The following is a 23,839-nucleotide window of genomic DNA, read 5'->3' as shown; positions in this document are numbered from 1 at the left end:
TATCACCTCCAACCCCATCTCCTGGTTTCCACCCTTCAACTTTCTACTCGTCCACTTTCTCGACAGCTTCGTCAGTGATTTGTTTTCTTTTCTTTTCTGGTGAGCATTAGGCAGATCATGGCACCAATTTGCTCAAAACACAATGTCTTCTCAGTTCCCTCAGAGTAAAAGCCAAAAGCCCTTATAATGACCTGTCGCACCTGGTCTTCTTTCTCAGATCCTTCACCTTCCAGGCTCCCCCCGATGGCTCCAATCCAGATGCTCTGGCTTCCTTGCTGTCCATCCAACATGCCGATCACACTTCTACTTTTTGGAGGCTTTTCCCCAAAACCAACCGCCTTCCCCGGATAACCCAGTGTCTACTTCTTGGACACCTTTGCTGAGAACTCACCTTGTGGGTGAGGCCAGCATGGCCACTCTATTTAGTGCACCCAGGCTGCCCTTCACCTTTCACTTTCCCAGTCCCACCTGGTCTGCTCTGCCATTTTACCTTTTCCAGTGGCACTGACCACTTTCCGTATCGTAGAATTTACGTGTCATTTTTAGTATTCTTATTTTTTGTTGTTTGTCTCTATCCAGTGGGCTCTAGGCTCCAAGAAGGCAGGCCTTTTGTGTTTGTTTAGCTCAACGGTATCACTTATGCACTTAGAACAGTACCTTGTAAATTGTAGTATTCGACATATAATTAATGAGCACCTACATCTACTTCACTGGGAAAAGCAAATTGCAAAATTGAACAACATGACAAAAGGCACTATAATTAAGATCATGATTATTACTTTATATAACAAAGACAACTACACTCTGCACTAGGCTTGTTATGAACAAAATTTTTATCTAAATATTTTACAAATACAAATTATTATTTTAATCTTCTTGACAGTTGTTTTGTTGACATGTGCACTATTGATATTTATATAGATAAAAGTAAACAAAAGACTAAGGGTACCAATGTCCATCCCTACAGACTATAAAATTCACTCTCCCTCAAGATAACTTCATACCCACCATCCAATATACAGATAAATTCAGGTCTCCAACTTTGGTCCATATGTTAAATATTCATAAAATGTAATATGATTTTTTAAGATAAAAATAAAAATAAACAATGTCTTGGGATTCCCTTCTCACAACTAGTCATCTTTCATTGCCCTTGTGTTGCATACATTTCGTTTGGAGACCATTAGCGTAAATATTTTTTGTTTCTGCAGCCATCGAGCATTTATCAAGAAAAACGATGTAAATCAATATGTAATGTTCAAGAATGTGTGATTGGGAAAAAGCATTGCACATATGCTTATCTTTCACCTCAAAATTACCTTATGTGCATAGAATGCTCAATTAGTATAATTTGCATTTGACTACCAATATTATTTTGCTAGAAAAATTGTTTTCAAACTTTGCCTTGAGAAGCTTACAGAAATGAGCCTTATTCACAGCAGGTGCTTTGAACTGCCCCATAATAGAACAAAGGGGCTCACTTTTGATCTATTGAATGCTTCTGTGAGACTTTGTTTAAATAAAATTTTCTGATACTATAGTTTGGAAACTTCTCTCCATCCCATAAACACTGTAATTTTCTGTACACAGTAGCCTTTGCTTGGCCTGATATTATCTGATATTCAGATAATTAATTATCTGATATTCAGATAATTAGGCCACAATCCTTCTTCCAAAGATTTATTGATTTATGGACATATTCAGAAGTATCTTTCAAATAACTTAACATTTTGTTATTGTAATTAATAGTAGTCTAAATATTCAGATCCTAGAATCATATTTCTTATCTTCCCATGTAAGTACCATTTTCAGTGTTATATTATCATGATGAATTATCTTCTTATCCTATTCCTTTGTAAAAATGTGTAAAATATACTACATAATGTAATAACAAAAAGTTTTTATCTGTTGTAGCTTTATAAAGATACTGATATTTTTTTCTTTAATATTTTAAAATATTGTTTCAAACACTGAATAAGGATACAATTTACTTACAGTATGAGTTCTTTTTTTCTTTGTAGATCTATAAATTTTAACTCCCTCATAATCCCAACATACCTAGTGTGATATAAATTTATCAGTATTAGAGACCTTCAAGATGGCTGAGGAGTAAGACGTGGAAATCACCTTCCTCCCCACAAATACATCAGAAATACATCTATATGTGGAACAAATCCTGCAGAACACCTACTGAACGCTGGCAGAAGACCTCAGACCTCCCAAAAGGCAACAAACTCCCCACATAACTGGGTAGGGCAAAAGGAAAAAACAGAGACAAAAAATAGGGATGGGACCTGCACCTCTAGGAGGGAGCCGTGAAGGAGGAAAGGTTTCTACACACTAGGAGCCCCTTCGCGGGCGGGGACTGCAGGTGGCAGAGGGGGGAAGCTTCGGAGCTGCGGAAGAGAGCGCAGCCACAAGGGTGCGGAGGGCAAAGCGGAGAGATTTCCCGCACAGAGGATCGGTGCCAACCGGCACTCACCCTTAGTTTAGAATTTAGAGGTTATTATCATTGGTAGATTCGTTTATTGATTTGGTTGCTCTCTTCTTTATATATGTATATATATATATTTTTTCCTTTTTCTCTTTTTGTGAGTGTGTATGTCTATGCTTCTTTGTATGATTTTGTCACTATAGCTTTGCTTTTACCATCTGTCCTAGGATACGGTCTGCCCTTTTTTTTCTTAGTATAGTTTTTAGCGTGTGTTTTCATTGGTGGATTTGTTTTTTGGTTTGGTTGCTTTCTTCTTTCTTTCTTTCTCCTTTTTTTTCTTTTTTTAATTATTTTCAATTTTTTAATTTTTAATATATTTTTTATTTTAATAACTTTATTCTCTTTTTTCCTTCCTTTCGTTCTTTTTTTTTTTTTTTTTTTTTTTGCGGTACGTGGGCCTCTCACTGTTGTGGCCTCTCCCGTCGCGGAGCACAGGCTCCAGACGCACAGGCCCAGCGGCCATGGCCCACGGGCCCAGCCGCTCCGCGGCATGTGGGATCCTCCCGGACCGGGGCACGAACCCGTGTCCCCTGCATCGGCAGGCGGACTCTCAACCACTGCGCCACCAGGGAAGCCCCCCTTTCTTTCTTTTTGTCTCCATTTTTTTCTGAGCTGTGTCACTGATAGGGTCTTGGTGCTCTGGCCAGGTGTCAGGCCTGAGCTTCTGAGGTGGGAGAGCCAAGTTCAGGATATTGGTCCACCAGACACCTCCCAGCCCCATGTAGTATCAAACAGCAAAAGCTCCTCAGAGATCTCCATCTCAATGCTAAGACACAGCTCCACTCAATGACCAGCAAGCTACAGTGCTGGACACCCTATGCGAAACAACTAGCAAGACAGGAACACAACTCCACCCATTAGCAGAGAGGCTGCCTAAAATCATAATAATGTCACAGACACCCCAAAACACACCACCAGACACGGTTCTGCCCACCAGAAAGACAAGATCCAGCCTCATCCACCAGAGAACAGGCACCAGTCCCCTCCACCAGAAAGCCTACACAACACACTGAACCGACCTTAGCCACTGGGGGTAGACACCAAAAACAATGGGAATTATGAACCTGCAGCCTGAGAAAAGGAAACCCCAAACACAGTAAGTTAAGCTAAATGAGAAGACAGAGAAACACACAGCAGATGAAGGAGCAAGATAAAAACCCACCAGACCTAACAAATGAAGAGGAAAAGAGGAGTATACCTGAATAAGAATTCAGAGTAATGATAGTGAAGGTGATCCAAAATCTTGGAAATAGAATGGAGAAAATAAAAGAAATGTTTAACAAGGACCTAGAAGAACTAAAGAGCAAACAAACAGTGATGAACAACACAATAAATGAAATTTAAAACACTATAGAAGGAATCAATAGAAGAATAACTGAGGCAGAAGAATGTATAAGTGACCTGGAAGATAAAATAGTGGAAATAACTACCACAGAGCAGAATAAAGAAAAAAGAACGAAAAGAATTGAGGACAGTCTCAGAGACCTCTGGGACAAAATTAAACGTACTAAAATCAAATTTTAGGGGTCCCAGAAGAAGAAAAAGAGAAAAAAAAAAAGGGACTGAGAAAATATTTGAAGAGATTATAGTTGAAAACTTCCCTAAGAAAGGAACTAGTCAATCAAGTCCAGGAAGTGCAGAGAGCCCCATACAGGATAGATCCATGGAGAAACATGACAAGACACATACTGACCAAACAATCAAAAGTTAAATACAAAGAAAAAATATTAAAAGCAGCAAGGGAAAAACAACAAATAACATACAAGGCAACCCCCATAAGGTTAACAGCTGATCTTTCAGCAGAAACTCTGCAAGCCAGAAGGGAGTGGCAGGACATACTGAAAGTGATGAAAGGGAAAAAACCTACAACCAAGATTACTCGATCCAGCCAGGATCTCATTCAGATTTTATGGAGAAATTAAAATCTTTACAAACAAGCAAAAGCTAAGAGAATACAGCACCACCAAACCAGTTTTACAACAAATACTACAGGAACTTCTCTAGGCAGGAAATACAAGAGAAGGAAAAGACCTACAATAACAAACCCAAAACAATTAAGAAAATGGTAATAGGAACATACATATTGATGACTACCTTAAATGTAAATGGATTAAATGCTCCAACCAAAAGACACAGATTGGCTGAATGGATACAAAAACAAGACCCATATATATGTTGTCTGCAAGAGACCCACTTTAGATCTAGGGACACATACAGACTGAAAGTGAGGGGATGGAAAAAGATATTCCATGCAAATAGAAATCAAAAGAAAGGCTGGGTAGCAATCTTCATAACAGATAAAATACACTTTAAAATAAAGACTATTAAAAGAGACAAAGAAGGACACTACATAATAATCAAGGGATCAAATCAAGAAGAAGATATAACAATTGTAAATAGCTAGCACCCAACACAGGAGCACCTCAATACATAAGGCAAATGCTAACAGCCACAAAAAGGGAAATCAAGAGTAACAATCATAGTAGGGGACTTGAACACCTAGCTTTCACCAATGGACAGATCATGCAAAATGAAAATAAATAAGGAAACACAAGCTTTAAATGATACATTAAACAAGATGGACTTAAATGATATTTATAGGCCATTCCATCCAAAAACAACAGAATACACTTTCCTCTGAAGTGCTCATGGAACATTCTCCAGGATAGATCATATCTTGGGTCAGAAATCAAGCCTTGGTAAATTTAAGAAAATTGAATCGTATCAAGTATCTTTTCCTACCACAATGCTATGAGACTAGATATCAATTATAGGAAAAACTCTATAAAAAATACAAACACATGGAGGCTAAACAATACACTACTAAATAACCAAGAGATCACTGAAGAAAACAAAGAGCAAGTGAAAAAATACCTAGAAACAAATGACAATGAAAAAACAACAACCCAAAACCTATGTGATGCAGCAATAACAGTTCTAAGAGGGAAGTTTATAGCAATACAATCCTACCTCAAGAAATAAGAGACACCTCCAATAAACAACCTAACCTTACACTTAAAGCAATTAGAGAAAGAAGAACAAAAAACCCATAAAGTTAGCAGAAGGAAAGAAATCATAAAGATCAGATCAGAAATAAATGAAAAAGAAATTAAGGAAATGATAGCAAAGATCAATAAAACTAAAAGCTGGTTTTTGAGAAGATAAACAAAAATGATAAACCACTATCTAGACTCATCAAGAAAAACAGGGATAAGACTCAAATCAACAGAATTAGAAATGAAAAATAAGAAGTAACAACTGACACTGCAGAAATACAAAGGACCATGAGAGATTACTACAAGCAACTATATGCCAATAAAATGGACAACCTGGAAGAAATGGACAAATTCTTAGAAAAGCACAACCTGCTGAGATGGAACCATGAAGAAATAGAAAATATAAACAGACCAATCACAAGCACTGAAATTGAAACTGTGACTAAAAATCTTTCAACAAGGGCTTCACTGGTGGTGCAGTGGTTGAGAGTCCGCCGGCAGATGCAGGGGACACGGGTTCGTGCCCCGGTCCGGAAAGATCCCACATGCCGCGGAGCAGCTGAGCCCGTGAGCCATGGTTGCTGAGCCTGTGCGTCCCGAGCCTGTGCTCCGCAACGGGAGAGGCCACAACATTGAGAGGCCCACGTACCGCAAAAAGAAAAAGAAAAAAAAAACATCTTTCAACAAACAAAAGCCCAGGACCAGATGGCATCACTGGCGAATTCTATCAAACATTTAGAAAAGAGGTAACACGTATCCTTCTCAAACTCTTCCAAAACATATCAGAGGGGGGTACACTCCCAAACTCATTCTATGAGGCCACCATCACCCTGATACCAAAATCAGACAAAGATGTCACAGGAAAAGAAAACTACAGGCCAGTATCACTGATGAACATAGATGCAAAAATCCTCAACAAAATACTAGCAAACAGAATCCAACAGCACATTAAAAGGATCATACACCATGATCAAGTGGGGTTTATTCCAGGAATACAAGGATTCTTCAATATACACAAATCAATCAATGGGATAAACCATATTAACAAATTGAAGGAGAAAAACCATATAATGATCTCAATAGATGCAGAAAAAGCTTTTGACAAAATTCAACACCTATTTATGATAAAAACCCTCCAGAAAGTAGGCATAGAGGGAACTTACCTCAACATAATAAAGTACATATATGACAAACCCACAGCCAACATTTTTCTCAGTCGTGAAAAACTGAAAGCATTTTCACTAAGATCAGGAAGAAGACAAGGTTGCCCACTCTCACCACTATTATTCAACGTAGTTTTGGAAGTTTTAGCCACATCAATCAGAGAAGAAAAAGAAATAGAAGGAATCCAAATTGGAAAAGAAGTAAAACTGTCAGTGTTTGCAGATGACATGATACTATACACAGAGAATCCTAAAGATGCTACCAGAAAACTAGTAGAGCTAAACAATGAATTTGGTAAAGCAGCAGGATACAACATTAATGCACAGAAATCTCTTGCATTCCTGTACACTAATGATGAAAAATCTGAAAGAGAAATTAAGGAAACACTCCCATTTACCACTGCAACAAAAAGAATAAAATAGCTAGGAATAAACCTACCTAAGGAGACAAAAGACCTGTATCCTGAAAACTATAAGACACTGATGAAAGAAATTAAAGATAACACAAACAGATGGAGAGATATACCATGTTCTTGGATTGGAAGAATCAACACTGTTAAAATGACTCTACTACCCAAAGCAATCTACAGATTCAATGCAATCCCTATCAAACTACCAATGGCATTTTTCACAGAACTAGAGCAAAAAATTTTGCAATTTGTTTGGAAACAAAAAAGACCCCCGAATAGCCAAAGCAAACTTGAGAAAGAAAAATGGAGCTGGAGGAATCAGGCTACCTGACTTTAGACTATACTACAAAGCTACAGTAATCAAGACAGTATGATCCTGGCACAAAAACAGAAATATAGATCAATGGAACAGGATAGAAAGCCCAGAGATAAACCCACACACATATGGTCACCTTATTTTTTATAAAGGAGGCAAGAATATACAATGGAGAAAAGACAGCCTATTCAATAAGTGGTGCTGGGAAAACTGGAGACCTACATGTAAAAGAATGAAATTAGAACACTCCCTAACACCATACACAAAAAAGAACTCAAAATGGATTAAAGACCTAAATGTAAGGCCAGACACTATCAAATTCTTAGAGGAAAACATAGGCAGAACACTCTATGACATAAATCGCAGCAAGATCCTTTTTGACCCACCTCCTAGAGAAATGGAAATAAAAACAAAAATCAACAAATGGGACCTAATGAAACTTAAATGCTTTTGCACAGCAAAGGAAACCATATCAAGGCGAAAAGACAACCCTCAGAATGGGAGAAAATATTTGCAAATGAAGCAACTGACAAAGGCTTAATCTCCAAAATTTACAAGCAGCTCATTCAACTCAATGTAAAAAAACAAACAACCCAATCCAAAAATGGGCATAAGTTCTAAATAGACATTTCTCCAAAGAAGATATACAGATTGCATCAAACACATGAAAGGATGCTCAACATCACTAAGCATTAGAGAAATGCAAATGCAAATTACACTGTGGTGTCACCTCATACCAATCAGCATGGCCATCATCAAAAAATCTACAAACAATAAATGCTGGAGAGGATGTGGAGAAAAGGGAACTCTCTTGCACTGCTGGTGGGAATGTGAATTGGTACAGCCAATGGAGAACAGTATGGAGGTTCCTGTAAAAACTAAAAATAGTACTACCATATTACCCAGCAATCCCACTACTGGGCATATACCCTGAGAAAACCATAATTCAAAAGAGTCATGTACCAAAATGTTCATTGCAGCTCTATTTACAATAGCCAGGACATGGAAGCAACATAAGTGTCCATCAGCAGATGAATGGATAAACAAGATGTGGCACATATATATACAATGGAATATTACTCAGCCAGAAAAAGAAACAAAATTGAGTTATTTTAGTGAGGTGGATGTACCTAGAGTCTGTCATACAGAGTGAAGTAAGTCACAAAGAGGAAAACACATACTGTATGCTAACACATATATATGGAATCTAAAAAAAAAAAAATCATTCTGAAGAACCTAGGGGCAGGACAGGAATAAACACACATACTTAGAGAATGGACTTGGGGACATGGTGAGGGATAAGGGTAAGCTGGGACGAAGTAAGAGAGTGGCATGGATATATATACACTACCAAATGTAAAATAGATAGCTAGTGGGAAGCAGCCACGTAGCACAGGGAGATCACCTCCTCGGTGCTTTGTGACCACCTGGAGGGATGGAATAGGGAGGGTGGGAGGGAGACGCAAGAGGGAGGAGATATTGGGATATACATATATGTATAGCTGACTCACTTTGTTTTAAAGCAGAAACTAACAAACCATTTTAAAGCAATTATACTTCAATAAAGATGTTGAAAAAAAATTTTATCAGTATTCCTTGAGGGGGGTGCACCAACTACAAATAATTTAAAACTGATGCTACACTGGTTATGGACCAGTTGTGTCAACTTATATAAAGATGGGTTATTTTGTCAGAGCAACAAAAGTGAGAATAGCACAAAGATACCCTGAACCTGGAGTTTAGCCTTGACATAAAGGAGCAGTGAAACACAGCTTGTGTATCAGTCTGACAAGGAGAATACCAGCTGGCTAATTAAGTGAACCTAATTTAAAGTAATGATGTAGATTCTCAGGATAATGCGCTAACAGCTAGAGAAGACTGCTGATGACACTTAAGAATACCCGATGTGTTACAATAAGCCACTTCTGCATCCAAGCAGAACCTGATTTTGCTCCACAGAAGGCAAAATGAGGTCAGTTGTTTACTAGTTAATCTTTTACGCAGGAAAATATCACCTGCATGCCATTCTTACAAAAAGTATTAATGGCAAGAAAAGTAATAAGCATTTGATGTTTAGAGCAACACCAAGGTGATAGATTCCATTAAAAATGTGTGACCTTTTATTTTTAAGCTGCACACAGAAATGATATTAATGTATCCACTGAAAACAAATATACCCCTATGGTAAGAATTTATCATGAGGTTTGTAAAACATGTTGTCAAGAAAACATTTGCCATTTAAGAGTAAAATGCAACAATGTTCAAGTTTTTAAAATGTTTCGTGCTAAAATTACACACTTAATACCAATTCTCACATTCAAATATATACAAAAGAAATAAAAGAAAGTCAGAAATATGATTTCTTAGATAAGGTCAGTATAAAACACTAGGGATCCAATTTAATTGGACTGAAAAAAAACTTGAAAGAGTAAATTTAAATAAGTTTACTGTTCTTTTTTTCTCTCACTTTTTTTTTCTACTTTTTTTTCTGTTCAAAAAGAAGGCAATTTGATTTTGGACTTCACTGTTCCATCTCTCTGTCCACCCTATAAAAAATTCTATACTAGTTTCTATCATATTTTGGAGATGATTAAATTTTGATTATAATTATTATTCTTAGTTGCCACTGTATAATATACTTAGGCTAAAATAAAGAAACAAACAGAGGTACAGCACACAATCAGGAAGTATAACTTCATGTGGATACAAAAAAGGCTGACTTGAGTCAGCCTCTGTTGAGAAAAGGTATCAAATTGAGAAAGGATGCTTTACTTTTCACAAAACTAACTTTGTACCTTGCAGGTGACTTTGAGTATACTCTGTCCTTGGATATGAATAAAGCTTTAAATCACAAATGAAGCAGTTTACCTTTATTTTTTTAAATAGCTAGAAATATTCTTTCCTTAAAGGGTTTTAAAACTTGAATTAATTGGATTATTAATTTATAAAGCATAAGTTTCAAAACCTACATCTGTTAAATCTATTATTTACATGTTGTTTTTAAATTAGGAGAATTTAAGGGAATTTAGAATTATAAGAGATTGCCTATTTTCAAGTATAAAAGTAGAGTCATTAGGATATTCCTAATTCACCTTTAAGCATGTACTTTCAAGCATTAAAATTCACATACTCTAAGGTCATGTTAAGACAAATATAGGGATGTGTTATTTCAGCCAACACTTAGTAGACATATGGAATTTCATCATCTAAAGAGGCTCACAGACTGAAATTATACGTGGTTACAAAAAAAAAGAATTTAGGCAAATTCAAAGATAGAAAACTTTAATTTTTTAAAAGACATTTTTATGGAGTATATACGTAAAATTTTAGGTTGATATTTATAGTCAACAATAGGCCTCAGAAAATAATGTCCCTTTCAGAAAGATGGCTAGACTGAATATACCCAATATGGAAATTTTCATTTTCTAAACTAATTTGGTCTCTAAATATCTATAGAATAGATCATTGCAGAACGTCCCAAATCACTGCAGCTGCTACTTCACTCTACTTCTTTCCAGGGAGGTATTCAAGCACCCCTATAATTCAAAATTTTTCTTTTTATTGACAGAAGGGCAATATTCAATTCCATCCCATACCTCCCCAGAGTTGTGTGGGCAAACCCATGACACAGTACTGCCTTTTTGATCCAAGGATTGAGTGCCCACATATTTCCTACAATAGGGAAGTCTCTGTTACGTTACTCTCCATTCCTACTATACCTCAAATGGAAGGCAGCTATAGAAAAATGAGGCAATAAGGCTGATAAATGGTGGCACGAGGCAAGATGCATGAAGACAGGGTTCAGATTTGTTTTTGATAGCTGACAATCTGAGAATACACAGAGACTGTATACAGAGTGGGTAGAAGGGGTAAAACAGGAAGTCAGCCATCAAGACAGTGAAAATACACATTTTTAAATTACTACTTCTCATCAAATTGCTTGCTAAAATGTTACTTTAAAGTTCAGAAGAACTTTCACCTCTAATTCCATCTGGGACAGAATTTTCTGTTTTAGTACTCTTAAATCAGTTCATTTGTCATAAAAGTGTTCCTTTTTGATTACTTCTTGGATTATATGTTATTAACTTATACTTTCTCTTCAATTTGTTCTTTCTCACTACATTTCCAAATTTACTACCAAGACTTTTACTTTAATACTTTCTTAGTTCCTTTTACTCTCTGCTAGGATTGTGGTTATTGTTATTTCTTTTATTCAGTTCTAATAGTATTAACCATGACTTTTGTCCTTGTTCTTTGCCAAAATTCTGTTTCCTTTTAATTAGTCTTTTTTGAATAAATCAATTTTTACCTCTTATATATTCATTTCATTGTGCCTTTATCTACCTATATTTTTACTTTCTTTCTTTCACTTACAGTATTGTGATTTTCTTCAGCTAAATTCTAAAATTATCTAGTTAAATGTTTTCTTTACTTTTCTTTTTTTTTTTTTGCTGTACGCGGGCCTCTCACTGCCGTGGCCTCTCCCGTTGCGGAGCACAGGCTCCGGACGCGCAGGCTCAACGGCCATGGCTCACGGGCCCAGCCGCTCCGCGGCATGTGGGATCCTCCTGGACTGGGGCACGAACCCGTGTCCCCTGCATCGGCAGACGGACTCTCAACCACTGCGCCACCAGAGAAGCCCAAATGTTTTATTTTCAATCTATTATTTATTTATTTTTTCATTACAGTAACAAAATTCCTTCAAAGACAGTCTTACTTGGAGTCAACATGTTTAATCATGATTATCAATATTACTTGTTATTGATATTGACATTTTAAATTTACTTTGCAGTTTTTGATAGCTTAGCACTGTGTCAGAGAATCAGTATAAAATGATTTCATTAATATTTCTTGAGGGTAAATTTATAACCCAGCATGTGTTCATTTTCAAAAATGTTTCCTTTAGTGAATGATATAGTCTGAAGGTTTGTGTCCCCCCAGAATTCACTTGTTGTAATCCTAACCCTCAAAGATGATGGTATCAGATGATGGGCATTTGGGAGGTGATTAGGTCATGATAATGGAGCCCTCATGAGTGGGATTAGTGCTTTTATAAAAAAGACCCCACAGAGATTGCTTGCCCCTTCCCCCATGTGAAGACAGAGTGAGATGGCAATGGCTATGAACCAGAAAGAGGGCCGTCACCAGGTCATGATCATGCTGCCACCTTGAGAAACGAATTTCTGTTGTTTATAAGCTACGCAGTGTGTTGTATTTAATTAAAGCAGGATGAACGGTGATATGAAATGATATTGAAAAGGTTTAGAAAGTGAAATATTTAGTAATAATGTATATTTAATTACTGCTGGATGCAAAAAATAATACATGTATCTGTTAGTTCAAGCATAGTAATAATGTTCAATTTGCATAAAGTATTAATTTTGTCTGTTGATTTATCAAGAACAGAAGTATCAAATATTTCTCACTTATATCAGCTTTTTTGTTTTGTTAGTATATGACTAAATTATCTGGAACTGTCCTTAAATTTCAAATTTTATTTTTTCTTATTTTTGGGATATATCTTATAATCTGCATATGGCTAGATTTTCATTATTCAGTCCATTACTTTTTATTATCAGCTATTACTTTACTCCATTCTTGGTTATTGTAATTATAAACATATTTGGTTTTATTCTATAATTTTGTTTAAAGATTTTTGTCCTGATTTTTCCATTCTTACTGTTTTCTCTTTCTTAATTCTTCTTTTCCTACTGTATTTAGGAGTAAGTTGTTCATTTAATTCTATTTTTTCATAGACAAATACAATATTTAACACACAGTTTCTTAAAATATTAATAAACATACTTAATGTACACAGGTAATCCATAATTACTCCCATTCTTAAATAATACAAGAAACCTTAACATATATATTTCAAATAATATCAGCCCCTTCCGTGCTTACATATTGTTGTACAATATTTAAACATTTTTTTTTTGCTATTTTGGTCCTGTGTTTTCACTCTTTTAAAAATTTCAAACTTAAATTCAGGGAATATCATTATTATTGACAGTATTTTAATAGGTCCTATGTTTACCAGTTTACTCGCTCTCTATACATCAAGTAGAACTGCTTAATTTTCCTTATTCCTGAAGCATATAGTTTTCAGTTTCAGTTTTGTTTAAATTTATTTTGTTGATAGTCTATTTTTTTGTATCTGATACAGTAAATAAATTATATACTTTTTTCCACTGACCATATAGTATCAGAGTATATTTTATTTCTATTTAGTCTTTTAATAATATTATTTCGCTTTCTTTTGGTGTCCATTATTGCTACTGAGAAAATAGCTGCTGTTCTCATAGTACTTTATCTCCTATTTTTAGATCTTCCTTTTGGCTTTATGTGTGGCTGTGTCATGTTAATATATTCAGGTACTGATCTTTTTTCCATTTGTTTCACTGTCCTTTCTAAATCTGAGAGCTTCCTGTATTATATTTTATAAGTTGTATAATAAAGAATAATACATAGTACATGTATATAATAATATATACAAATATATATAGTATATATAATATATATTACATATACACATATACTATGTATTACTCTTTATTATATTACAGAAAATTCTCATTCACTTTGACCAAATTATCAACATTTCCCTTTTCTTTCTATTATCTCCCTCCAGAATTTATCCTTCCTACTGTTAATGTATAAATAAAGTCTGATATTTCAAAATACATTTGCTTCTCATTATTAATGGCATTTGTTCTATAAAGTCACCACAAACACTGAATTTCTGAACACTGAACCACTGCTTCTATAGGAAATGCATAGTTTGGTTCCTATCAGTCTCTGGTCACAAGATTTTCATCATCTGATCAATACATAACCTAATTTCATGAGTGTTTCTGCACAGAGAAACGTTATTTAATACATATTGTTCATTAATTAACAGTAACACTGAGAACTTCCCTGGTGGCACTGTGGTTAAGAATCTGCCTGCCAATTCAGCGGAAACGGGTTCGAGGGCTGGTCCAGGAAGATCCCACATGCTGCAGAGCAACTAAGCCCATGCACCACAACTAACTGAGCCTGCGTTCTAGAGCCCGCGAGCCACAACTACTGAGCCCACGCAGCACAACTACTGAAGCCCACGCTCCTAGAGCCCATGCTCTGCAACGAGAAGCCACCGCAATGAGAAGCCCACGCACCGCAACAAAGAGTAGTCCCCGCTCACTGCAACTAGAGAAAGCACGTGCACAGCAACAAAGACCCAATGCAGCCAAAACGAAATAAACAAACAAATAAATAAATTTATATTAAAAAAATAAACCAGTAACATTGAACTCAGCATTAGGACTCATGAATGAATTAAGCCCACCGTTAGGCACACCACGACCTTCCTTCACAAGCGTTTCAACACAACAAAATTGTCCTTGAAAACACAATAGTAAACAGACCATGAAAAAAACACTTGTTCACAGTATGAAAGCCGAACCAAAAAGGTCGGGGTGTCTCCTTTTCCAACCTAAGATGGGGACATGTATTTCAGGTCACACATTTCTCCTCACTCTGCACAAGTCCCTGAGCGTCTGCAAAACACCATGTGTATTGGTTTTGTGGTTCTAAATAAATTCAGGAGAGTGAGTTTTAAATACAGAACAATGAGAAATGAGCAAATGAGTTTTAAATACAGAACAATGAGAACAATGAGCAAACAATGAGAATCAACTGTAATCGATTTTTCTGTAGCGAAAAAAAAAAAAGAATAGCACTAGCTCCATGCAAACAAAATGACCTCACAATTATCATGTAGCCAGACACAGTGAATACTGTATATTTCCATCTCTGTAATATTCAAAATTAGGCAATACTGACTTATGGTGACAGAAAGCCACATAATGATTACCTTTGGATAGGTAATTACTAGAAGGGGTAATAAAGCATAATTATTATTTTCATAAGATCACATGGAAAACCCATTTGGACTGAGGCCCAATTTTCTAACTTCTAAAAATGTGTTAGATTCTTATCTGAAAATATCCACAATCATAATTATATTGTAATATTATTTTAATATTTTAACCTTGTATAATGTCTTTTACATTCTGCTTTTTTATAGGCATTATAGACACTTTGAAAAATAATATAATTGATGTGATTTTTTACCATTGCATGAATGTTTCATTATTGATATTTCCTATTAATTTTAAACTTTACTTCATTGTCTGAAGATGGAAGTTAGATGAATAATAAATGATGTTAACTTTTCTCACTTTTGAATATCTACTAGGTAGTACATACTCAGTCAGTGTAGGTTTCCAGTTTGAACACTGAATTTAAAAACCAGCCTGATTAAAAGAACATCTAGTAGCTAACACATGCTAACTAAAGAGTCTTGATAATCCCTGACTGAATGCCTATAATTCGCTGGCCTATGTTGCAGCTGAAATCAAAGTAAAATCAACCTGGTCAAAAATCAAGCAGTCTCAAAGACAGACACATAGGAAGCAAAATAGACAGAAAAAATATGTTCTCACAGAAGATACTGGACCATTAGATTGGGTGCACAGGGAACTGTGTAACCCTGGAGGCCTTAGAATCTTCTAGTAGACAGTTATTCATCCTTCTACTCATGACTCTTCTGTTCATTCTCATAGTAGAAACTGAACCACTGGACTAATTATCCATTGTAAATTTGTAACTCTGGAGATATCAGAGCTTTCTAATAGAAACACTTTTGATTCTTTTACTTGTAATACCAAACACATCTCATAAAAGGCAATTAATGAATGTATACAGAATGGATAGATGGGTGGACGGAATGGATAGATGGGTGGATGGAATGGATAGGTGGGTGGATGGAATGGGTAGATGGGTGGACGGAATGGATAGATGGGTGGATGGAATGGATAGGCGGGTGGATGGAATGGATAGGTGGGTGGATGGAATGGATAGGTGGGTGGATGGAATGGATAGATGGGTGGATGGAATGGATAGGTGGGTGGATGAATTCATGTGAAGCTGTTAAGAACTCTTAGAATGAGAGGCCCTGATTTTGAACTTCTTAACACTTCTTTTGGTTCTAGTCAGGAATCAACATTAGAGGGACTAACAGCTACTTCAAATTCAAACCAATATTGATGCAAAAGAAAAAAAAATCTCTGTAAATATAAGAAATGGTTACATTCCTGTGTCTGTCAGAATTTTGACAGTAAATAGCACTTCTATAGTCCAGACTCTGCTACAAACGCTTTGTATGCATAAATTGGTATAATCCTTAGTATAATTTTATGAGATATGTACAGTTATTATTCCCATTTAACAGATTATACATATCTCACAAAACTATTTTAAGTTTGCTTCCTTTGAGCTGAGAAGCCATAGATCCTAACAGTCAAAGGCTGAGATACTGGAGCCAGACTGCCTGGGCATAAATCCTGCACTGCCCCTTGATTATTGTAAGACTGAGTTCTAGTAGACTGTCCAAGATGGACAGTCTTAGAAAGAGCAGGGCATAAAATAGGTGATGGCTCAAACCAGAATAGTCTGTCATAACCATGACCATGGCAACATGGAAAAATGACATGGCAAGGCGTGTTATAGGTGTTTTTCTCTGTCATTGACCTATGCACATATTACTTGTTTTACTACTATAGTAAAACCTACTAAGCTACTATTATCCAGTAAATCTACTATTGTCTCAGCCTTTGTTAAGAATCACATGAGAAAGATATACTACTTTACTGTGATGGTAACTAGGAGCACCTTAATTGGCCTTGGACTGGGACTCTCCTTGCTCTAGACAGAATAAGCAATTGTGAGGATGTTTTTTGTGTAACTGGTCATGTGGCGATTATGAGGTATTCATGGAATCTAACTGTTGAAAACAAAAGCTATTTCAATTACGTCTTTAATTCTTTAGGCTCAAGGAGCGGAATGAGAGGACAGTTTGTAGAAATTGTGTATACTTTTTAGTTATCCAAGTAACGAAACAAGTTATCAATGGCAATCAAATGGCAATGCACGAGTTACCTGGTAAAGTCTATTACATTAAATTAAATAGTCTTCAAAACCACTTTCAAAAGGAGGAGTCATTCATACCTGAATAACTTTTTGAGACTGCACATCTACAAGAAGGACTCTGTCCAGAGTTGGCTGTGCCACATAAATGAACTTGTCCTTGACATTGACAGCTGTGGCCCACACACACCTCTGGACTTCATCGCCTTCAGCTCTGGGACAGACTTCACCCTGTAATTTAGAAAATAAAAATCAAATGAATATCTTAAATGATAACATGGATATAGCCATATTATGAGTAACATTAATGTTTCATGCTCTACTACTTTTAGCATCAAAAGTTTTATATATATATATGTTAAATATATATTCATATGTTACATATTTATATATTTAGATTTATGTCAAATATATAAATATATAAAGAGTTAAATCAAATAGAACAGTATATAGTGCATATTTAAATTCATTAAATTTGTATAGGAATCAATGTGAAATAACCCTTAAAATATATTTTATTAAGCCTTTGAATGCTTATTTATAGTAACATATAGCCTTTTCATTTGTCACTACCTATTCTTAGCTCAGTAACTGCAGAAGTACATAATAAGTCGAATGTTTCCTCCCACATCCCCCCAATCTCAAACTTCTTTACCAGACATTATATGCCACACTAAAGTATATTTAGAGCTTCTCAAAACCTCAAGAGCTGCCCTTAGAGCATATTCATGGGCTTATTAAAAGCTACCAAATCCACTACACAAGACTGAAGGAGTCTTCTACTTTGTGGAGAACCAGAAACTTAGAAAAATGATAATAAGGTAGTTACTCGAAATGGTTATTTTATTTTCAATTTGGTATCAAGGTCAAATTTTATAAAGTCCTTTAAGCTGCCTAAGCCCTTTTCATTCTTCTCCTTTACCCTAGAACTACCTTCTGGTTAATATTCTGTAGTTTGTGCTATATGGTCATAAAGGAGGCATAAATTATCTTCTATTTCTTCCTTCCAACATTCAGTAAGTGAATGTTGAAGGGATACGTAAGCCTTTCTGATTTGTATGGGCAGACACATGGTGATTAGAAGAAATGTCATTTAGCTTGTTATTTTTGTTTCAGGTTTTTCTTTTATTCACTGGTCTGTCGGTTTTGTGATTCTCACAATTTATTTGTAGTTAGAAAAACCACTGAGAAGAGAGATTTCTTGAACTATACATGAAATACATGTATAAAGATAAACACTTACTTATATAATGATAAACACTGATTCCAAATATGTCACTTGTTTTATGGTTTACGCCTGATCACTGATTATCATGTCTAATTCATTGATTTGTATACTCCAGTTAGTAACTCATGAGCTCAATTAGAATACTCTCTTTAATCTCCAATTCAAACCAAAACATTTATTTTTCAGGAGATATACCATCCACCATATATATTTAATAATCACAAAATAAAATCAACAAAATTTTCATGGTCAACACCACCTAAGCATTTCTTTCAATGAAAAGATAACACTGACAGCACATAAACCACATTTGCCTTTTAGTAACTAAAATGACTACCACAGTAACTCTTCTGAGGCAGCACAACCACAGTAGGTGTTTTTTCTTGCTTGCATAAAACTTGCAAAATAATGCAAAGCCCAGAACACTTTGGAATGAGAAGCTTAGTATGTAGCTTGCTGGGGTTTTTTTTCCCCCAAACTTCAGATCTAATTCCAGAGGACCTGGAGAATCCACTCATTTTTAAGATCCAGTCCAGGGCTTCCCTGGTGGCGCAGTGGTTGAGAGTCCGCCTGCCGATGCAGGGGACACGGGTTCATGCCCCGGTCCAGAAAGATCCCACATGCCGCGGAGCGGCTGGGCCCGTGAGCCATGGCCGCTGAGCCTGCGCGTCTGGAGCCTGTGCTCCGCAACGGGAGAGGCCTGCGTACTGCTAAAAAAAAAAAAAAAAAAAATCCAGTCCAGAATTCCCAGGTTCACTAAAATATCAGGGACGTATAACACCAGGGAATTGTAGTGTTCTCTGAACAGTACAAGTGTGACAGGCTTCCAGGACATAAGCAAAAAACCTCAAAACTAAACATCACGTGTATATTTCCGATAGTTCTGGGGAGTTTGAATGAACTGCATTTCATAGAATGCACCACAATAATACTAAGATGACCACCAGTGGTGTCCATGGCACTCGTCAGCAGGCAACACAAACCTGATGGCAGAAATCTGTCCTCAGCACATGCCCAGAACACAGTACAGGATTGTACCTTCATTCATCAATTCACTGAAACATTATTTTCTACACCATTTTTCTTCAGAAGTATTGGGTTGGTCAAAAGGTTCGTTCAGTTTTTTCCTCAAGATGCCTCTAGTAGCGCTTAGTTGTCTTTAACTTCATTCAAAACAATTTTGTTAGATTGCACTGTGACAGCTGTCATATCAGTGTGCATTTAAAAAAAATTATCAAAATTGGCGAACTTGTGTGGAGCCATTTTAATATTGAAGATGGAAGAAAAAAGCAACATTCTTGGTATATCATGCTTTATTATTTCAAGAAAGGTAAAAACGCAACCAAAAAAAAGATTTGTGCAGTGTATGGAGAAGGTGCTGTGACTGATCGAACGTGTCAAAAGTGGTTTGTGAAGTTTCATGCTGGAGATTTCTTGCTAGACGACGCTCCACAGGTAGGTAGACAAGTTGAAGTTGATAGTGATCAAATTGAGACAACTGAGAACAATCAACGTTATACCACTTGGGAGATAGCCGACATACTCAAAATATCCAAATCAAGTGTTAAAAATCATTTGCTCCAACTTGGTTATGTGAATCGCTTTGATATTTGGTTTCCACGTAAGTTAAGCAAAAAAAACCTTGATTGTATTTCCTCATGTGATTCTCTGCTGAAACGTAATGAAAACGTTCCGTTTTTAAAACAATTTTGACTGGCAATGGAAAGTGGATACTGTACAATAATGTGGAATAGAAGAGATCTTGGGGCAAGTGAAATGAACCACCACCAACCACACCAAAGGCTGCTCTTCATCCAAAGAAGGTGATGTTGTGTACATGGTGGTATTTGAAGGAAGTCCTCTATTATGAGCTCCTTCCGAAAAACGAAACAATTAATTGCAACAAGTACTGCTCCCAGTTAGACCAATTGAAAGCAGCACTCGATGAAAAGCATCCAGAATTAGTCAGCAGAAAATGCATAATCTTCCATCAGGATAACACAAGACCTGACGTTTCTTTGATGACCAGGCAAAAACTGTTACAGGTTGGCTGGGAAGTTCTGTTTCATCTGCCGTATTCACCAGGCATTGCACCTTTGGATTTCCATTTATTTCATTTTTACAAAAGTGTCTTAATGGAAAAGATTTCAGTTCCCTGCAAGACTGTAAAAGGCACCTACAACAGTTCTCTGCTCAAAAAGATAAAAAGTTCTGGGAAGATGGAATTATGAAGTTGCCTGAAAAATGGCAGAAGATAGTGGAACAAAAGGGTGAATACGTTGTTCAATAAAGTTCTTGGTGAAAATGAAAAATGTTGTCTTTTATTTTTACTTAAAAACCAAAGACACTTTTCGGCCAACCCAATATCTTGAACATCTTTGACAAGAACCTATTTCAGGAGACTCAAACTCTACCTAAGTACTTGAGAGGCATGAAAAGGTGGGAAAAAGTGGGACCTAAGGTTGACGAAAGGATCTGAATATAGGAAAATTGTTTACAAATTCTTTGCCGTTGTGTAAAAGCTCCCAACAAAACCTGTCAAAACAACAGAAAGCGTGAGTAACCTGACACTAAACTGTCAGTCAAAAAACAGCTGAACCGGGAGAAATTTCCACCCCTTTGTTTGCTACAAAACTAGTCAACAGTAAAATAAACTGCTCTGCTGGGAATTATTTCCTATTTGTACGCTGTCCGTATAAGATGGCCCTGACCAGACTCACAATCATTTTTACAAAGCCATTAAAAGTTTCCTGACAGTCACCCTGAATTTTCTTTGCTTTGCTTCAGGCCATTATTGCTGATTATAGTCTATTAGGTCCCGTTTTACAATAGCACTCCTCTGTTTTCAGATTACATAGATTAATATTTATTTCTGTGGATAGGAAGAGTAGGGGAATATTTTTCACATGCATTAGGCATTCAGTGATAAAAGGAAACTAAAATATATAAGAGATGCAAAAGAAGATTAAGATAATGCATACTGATGAGGAAAATTGTCAGAAATTATATCAAAGAGTATCAATCATTTTTATAGAAATGTATACTGCCTTTGAGAGTTAAAGGATTAATAGGATTTTAGAGCTAATGAAGACGAGTCAATAATAAAAAGACAATTCTAGCTCATAATTAGAATTTATCTATTTCCCTTTGGGTTACTTCCATATTTCATTATGCAGTTCCTATTTATGTATTATCTTCTTCCAAAATTTTAAAGGGATATAAGATGTATCACTAGTGATGATGGAAATTTTGATTTAGCAATTAAAATAGTGTTGATGCTTCCTGATTTGCTAAATACAAGTTATAGTTCGAGTAGATGGATATATATACTCATCTTCTATAGGACTTGGTCATTTTCATATATTGTATTGATGACCTATTAAAAACACTTTTCCCTTAAATCTCCAATTTCCCATCTTTCTTTCCTCCCTTTCTTCATAGTCTACCTCTGTGTCTTTCATGGTGAGGATGAATGAATTTGTCACAAGCACATCTGTTTACCTTGCATCCAACTCAACAAGTTTCTGTCCTTATTCCTTCCTTGCATCCTTCTCTCTGATCACGGTTTGTCCACTATCTTTTGCCTGAAGACAGAATCTGCCTATATTTTAATTATAACTTTAGCTATGTCTCCAGGTGTGTTGGAACATGCACATGCCCCTGTAATTTAAGTAAACATTATTTGGATTCATCTGCTTTCCCTTTCAATAATCCATCTAATTTTCTTTAGACTTCGAACAAGTTACAAGAACCTTAATTCCATTTCTTGACCTTTCACTCTAAATTGCTCATACTTCAAACTTGCTTTCCAGATCCTGTCTCTTCCAAAAGAGAGTTCTTGAAGAGTCATAAAGAGCTTTAGAATCTGTGATCATTGCTCTTCGGTTATTGCTGGGGAACATTTATTGAACACTTACTATGTGAAAGATATCATGCAAAGCTCTGTTTGGAAATAAAAACATGAATTTGTGTGAATGCCTGCTCTCAAGTTGCTTATAATTTCTGCTATATTTAGCTGTTTCAGACTCTTGATTCTTCCTGGAATGTTTTTTCATTCTTGTAAGGCGAGAAGCAGCAAACCATGACCCCAGGCCAAATTCAGCACACTGCCTATTTTGGTAAATGGCCTAGGAACTAAGAACACTTTTTGGTATTTTTTAACAGTTGAAAAAAAATCAAAAGAAGAGTACTATGTTGTGATGTGTAAACATTATCTGGTATTCAGATTTCCATAAATAAAGGTTTATTGGAACACATCTACACCCATTCATTTAAATATTGTCTATCTCAATATCAAAAAAGCAAACAACTCAATTAAAAAGTGGGCAAAGGACCTGAATAGGCATTTTGAAAACACCCAGATGGCCAACAGACACATGCAAAGATGCTCAACATCACTAATCATCAGGGAAGTGCAAATTAAAACTACAATGAGCCATAAAATTACACCTGCCAGAATGGCTATCTTCAAAAAGACAGCAAAAACAACTATTGGATAGTATGTGGAAAAAAAGAGAACCCTCATGTGCCACTGGTGGAACTGTAAGTTGATGCAGCCACTATGGAAAACCTTATGAAGCTTCCTCAGAAAATTAAAAATAGAACTACCATACAATCTAGGAATTCCACTTCTGGGTATTTTTCTGAAGGAAATAAAAATTATGTTAATTTGAAAAGATATACCCACCCCTAGGTTCACTGCAGCACTAAGTGCAGAAATAAGTATACAACAAATCAGGTGAACTAAGATGTACACACCCAATTTGGGTACCACATTATGGGTTCACCCAAGGATAGTATGCAGATGCTCCTAGATACAGAGTGAACTATTGTGAATGAATGTTGCGTTAAAGGTGGAGAGAGAGAGAGGGTTTGATGTTTGATAAATATGTAAACATATCATTAAATTTGAAAACTCCTAGACGTATTGTCGACCTGGTTCTCTCACTGATTGGGATCAGGTCATTAACTATTGAAAATAAATTGGTTTCAGTAGTTCTCATTGTTTAACTTTACTGCTTCTCTACCTATCAGGTTCCTAAGACTGGCAGGAGAGTCCGCTTTCTTGGAAGTAATTGAGAATTGGGAGGAAAGAGAACTTTTGCAAAAAGGAAAAAATAATAAATAAACCTTACTCAAAATGTGTAACTGTATTCTTTGTTGTTCTCCAACAAATGGCCTGTTCTCCAGCTAGAGTGTTCTCATCAAAATCTTATTAAAAAACCAATGATTTTCCACAGCAACTAAAGAACGCATCACACAT

The 23,839-nt window shown here is 36.1% G+C and overlaps 1 protein-coding gene across 3 annotated transcripts in view; it reads right to left on the bottom strand.

Moving 5' to 3' along the window:
- The window catches only part of FSTL5 (follistatin like 5), a 615,591-nt gene that overhangs the window by 49,765 nt on the left and 541,987 nt on the right, over positions 1-23,839 (bottom strand). For all 3 annotated transcript variants that reach the window (XM_019926751.3, XM_019926752.3, XM_019926753.3), the window contains one exon: positions 17,430-17,579. In XM_019926751.3, coding sequence (XP_019782310.2) covers positions 17,430-17,579 — 150 coding nt within the window. The remainder of the gene's footprint in view (positions 1-17,429; positions 17,580-23,839) is intronic.

This window comes from Tursiops truncatus, chromosome 5 (genome assembly GCF_011762595.2).
Source record: "Tursiops truncatus isolate mTurTru1 chromosome 5, mTurTru1.mat.Y, whole genome shotgun sequence".
NCBI lineage: Eukaryota > Metazoa > Chordata > Mammalia > Artiodactyla > Delphinidae > Tursiops > Tursiops truncatus.
Note: the sequence above shows the minus strand (reverse complement) of the source record. Positions and strands in the feature narration are given on the sequence as shown.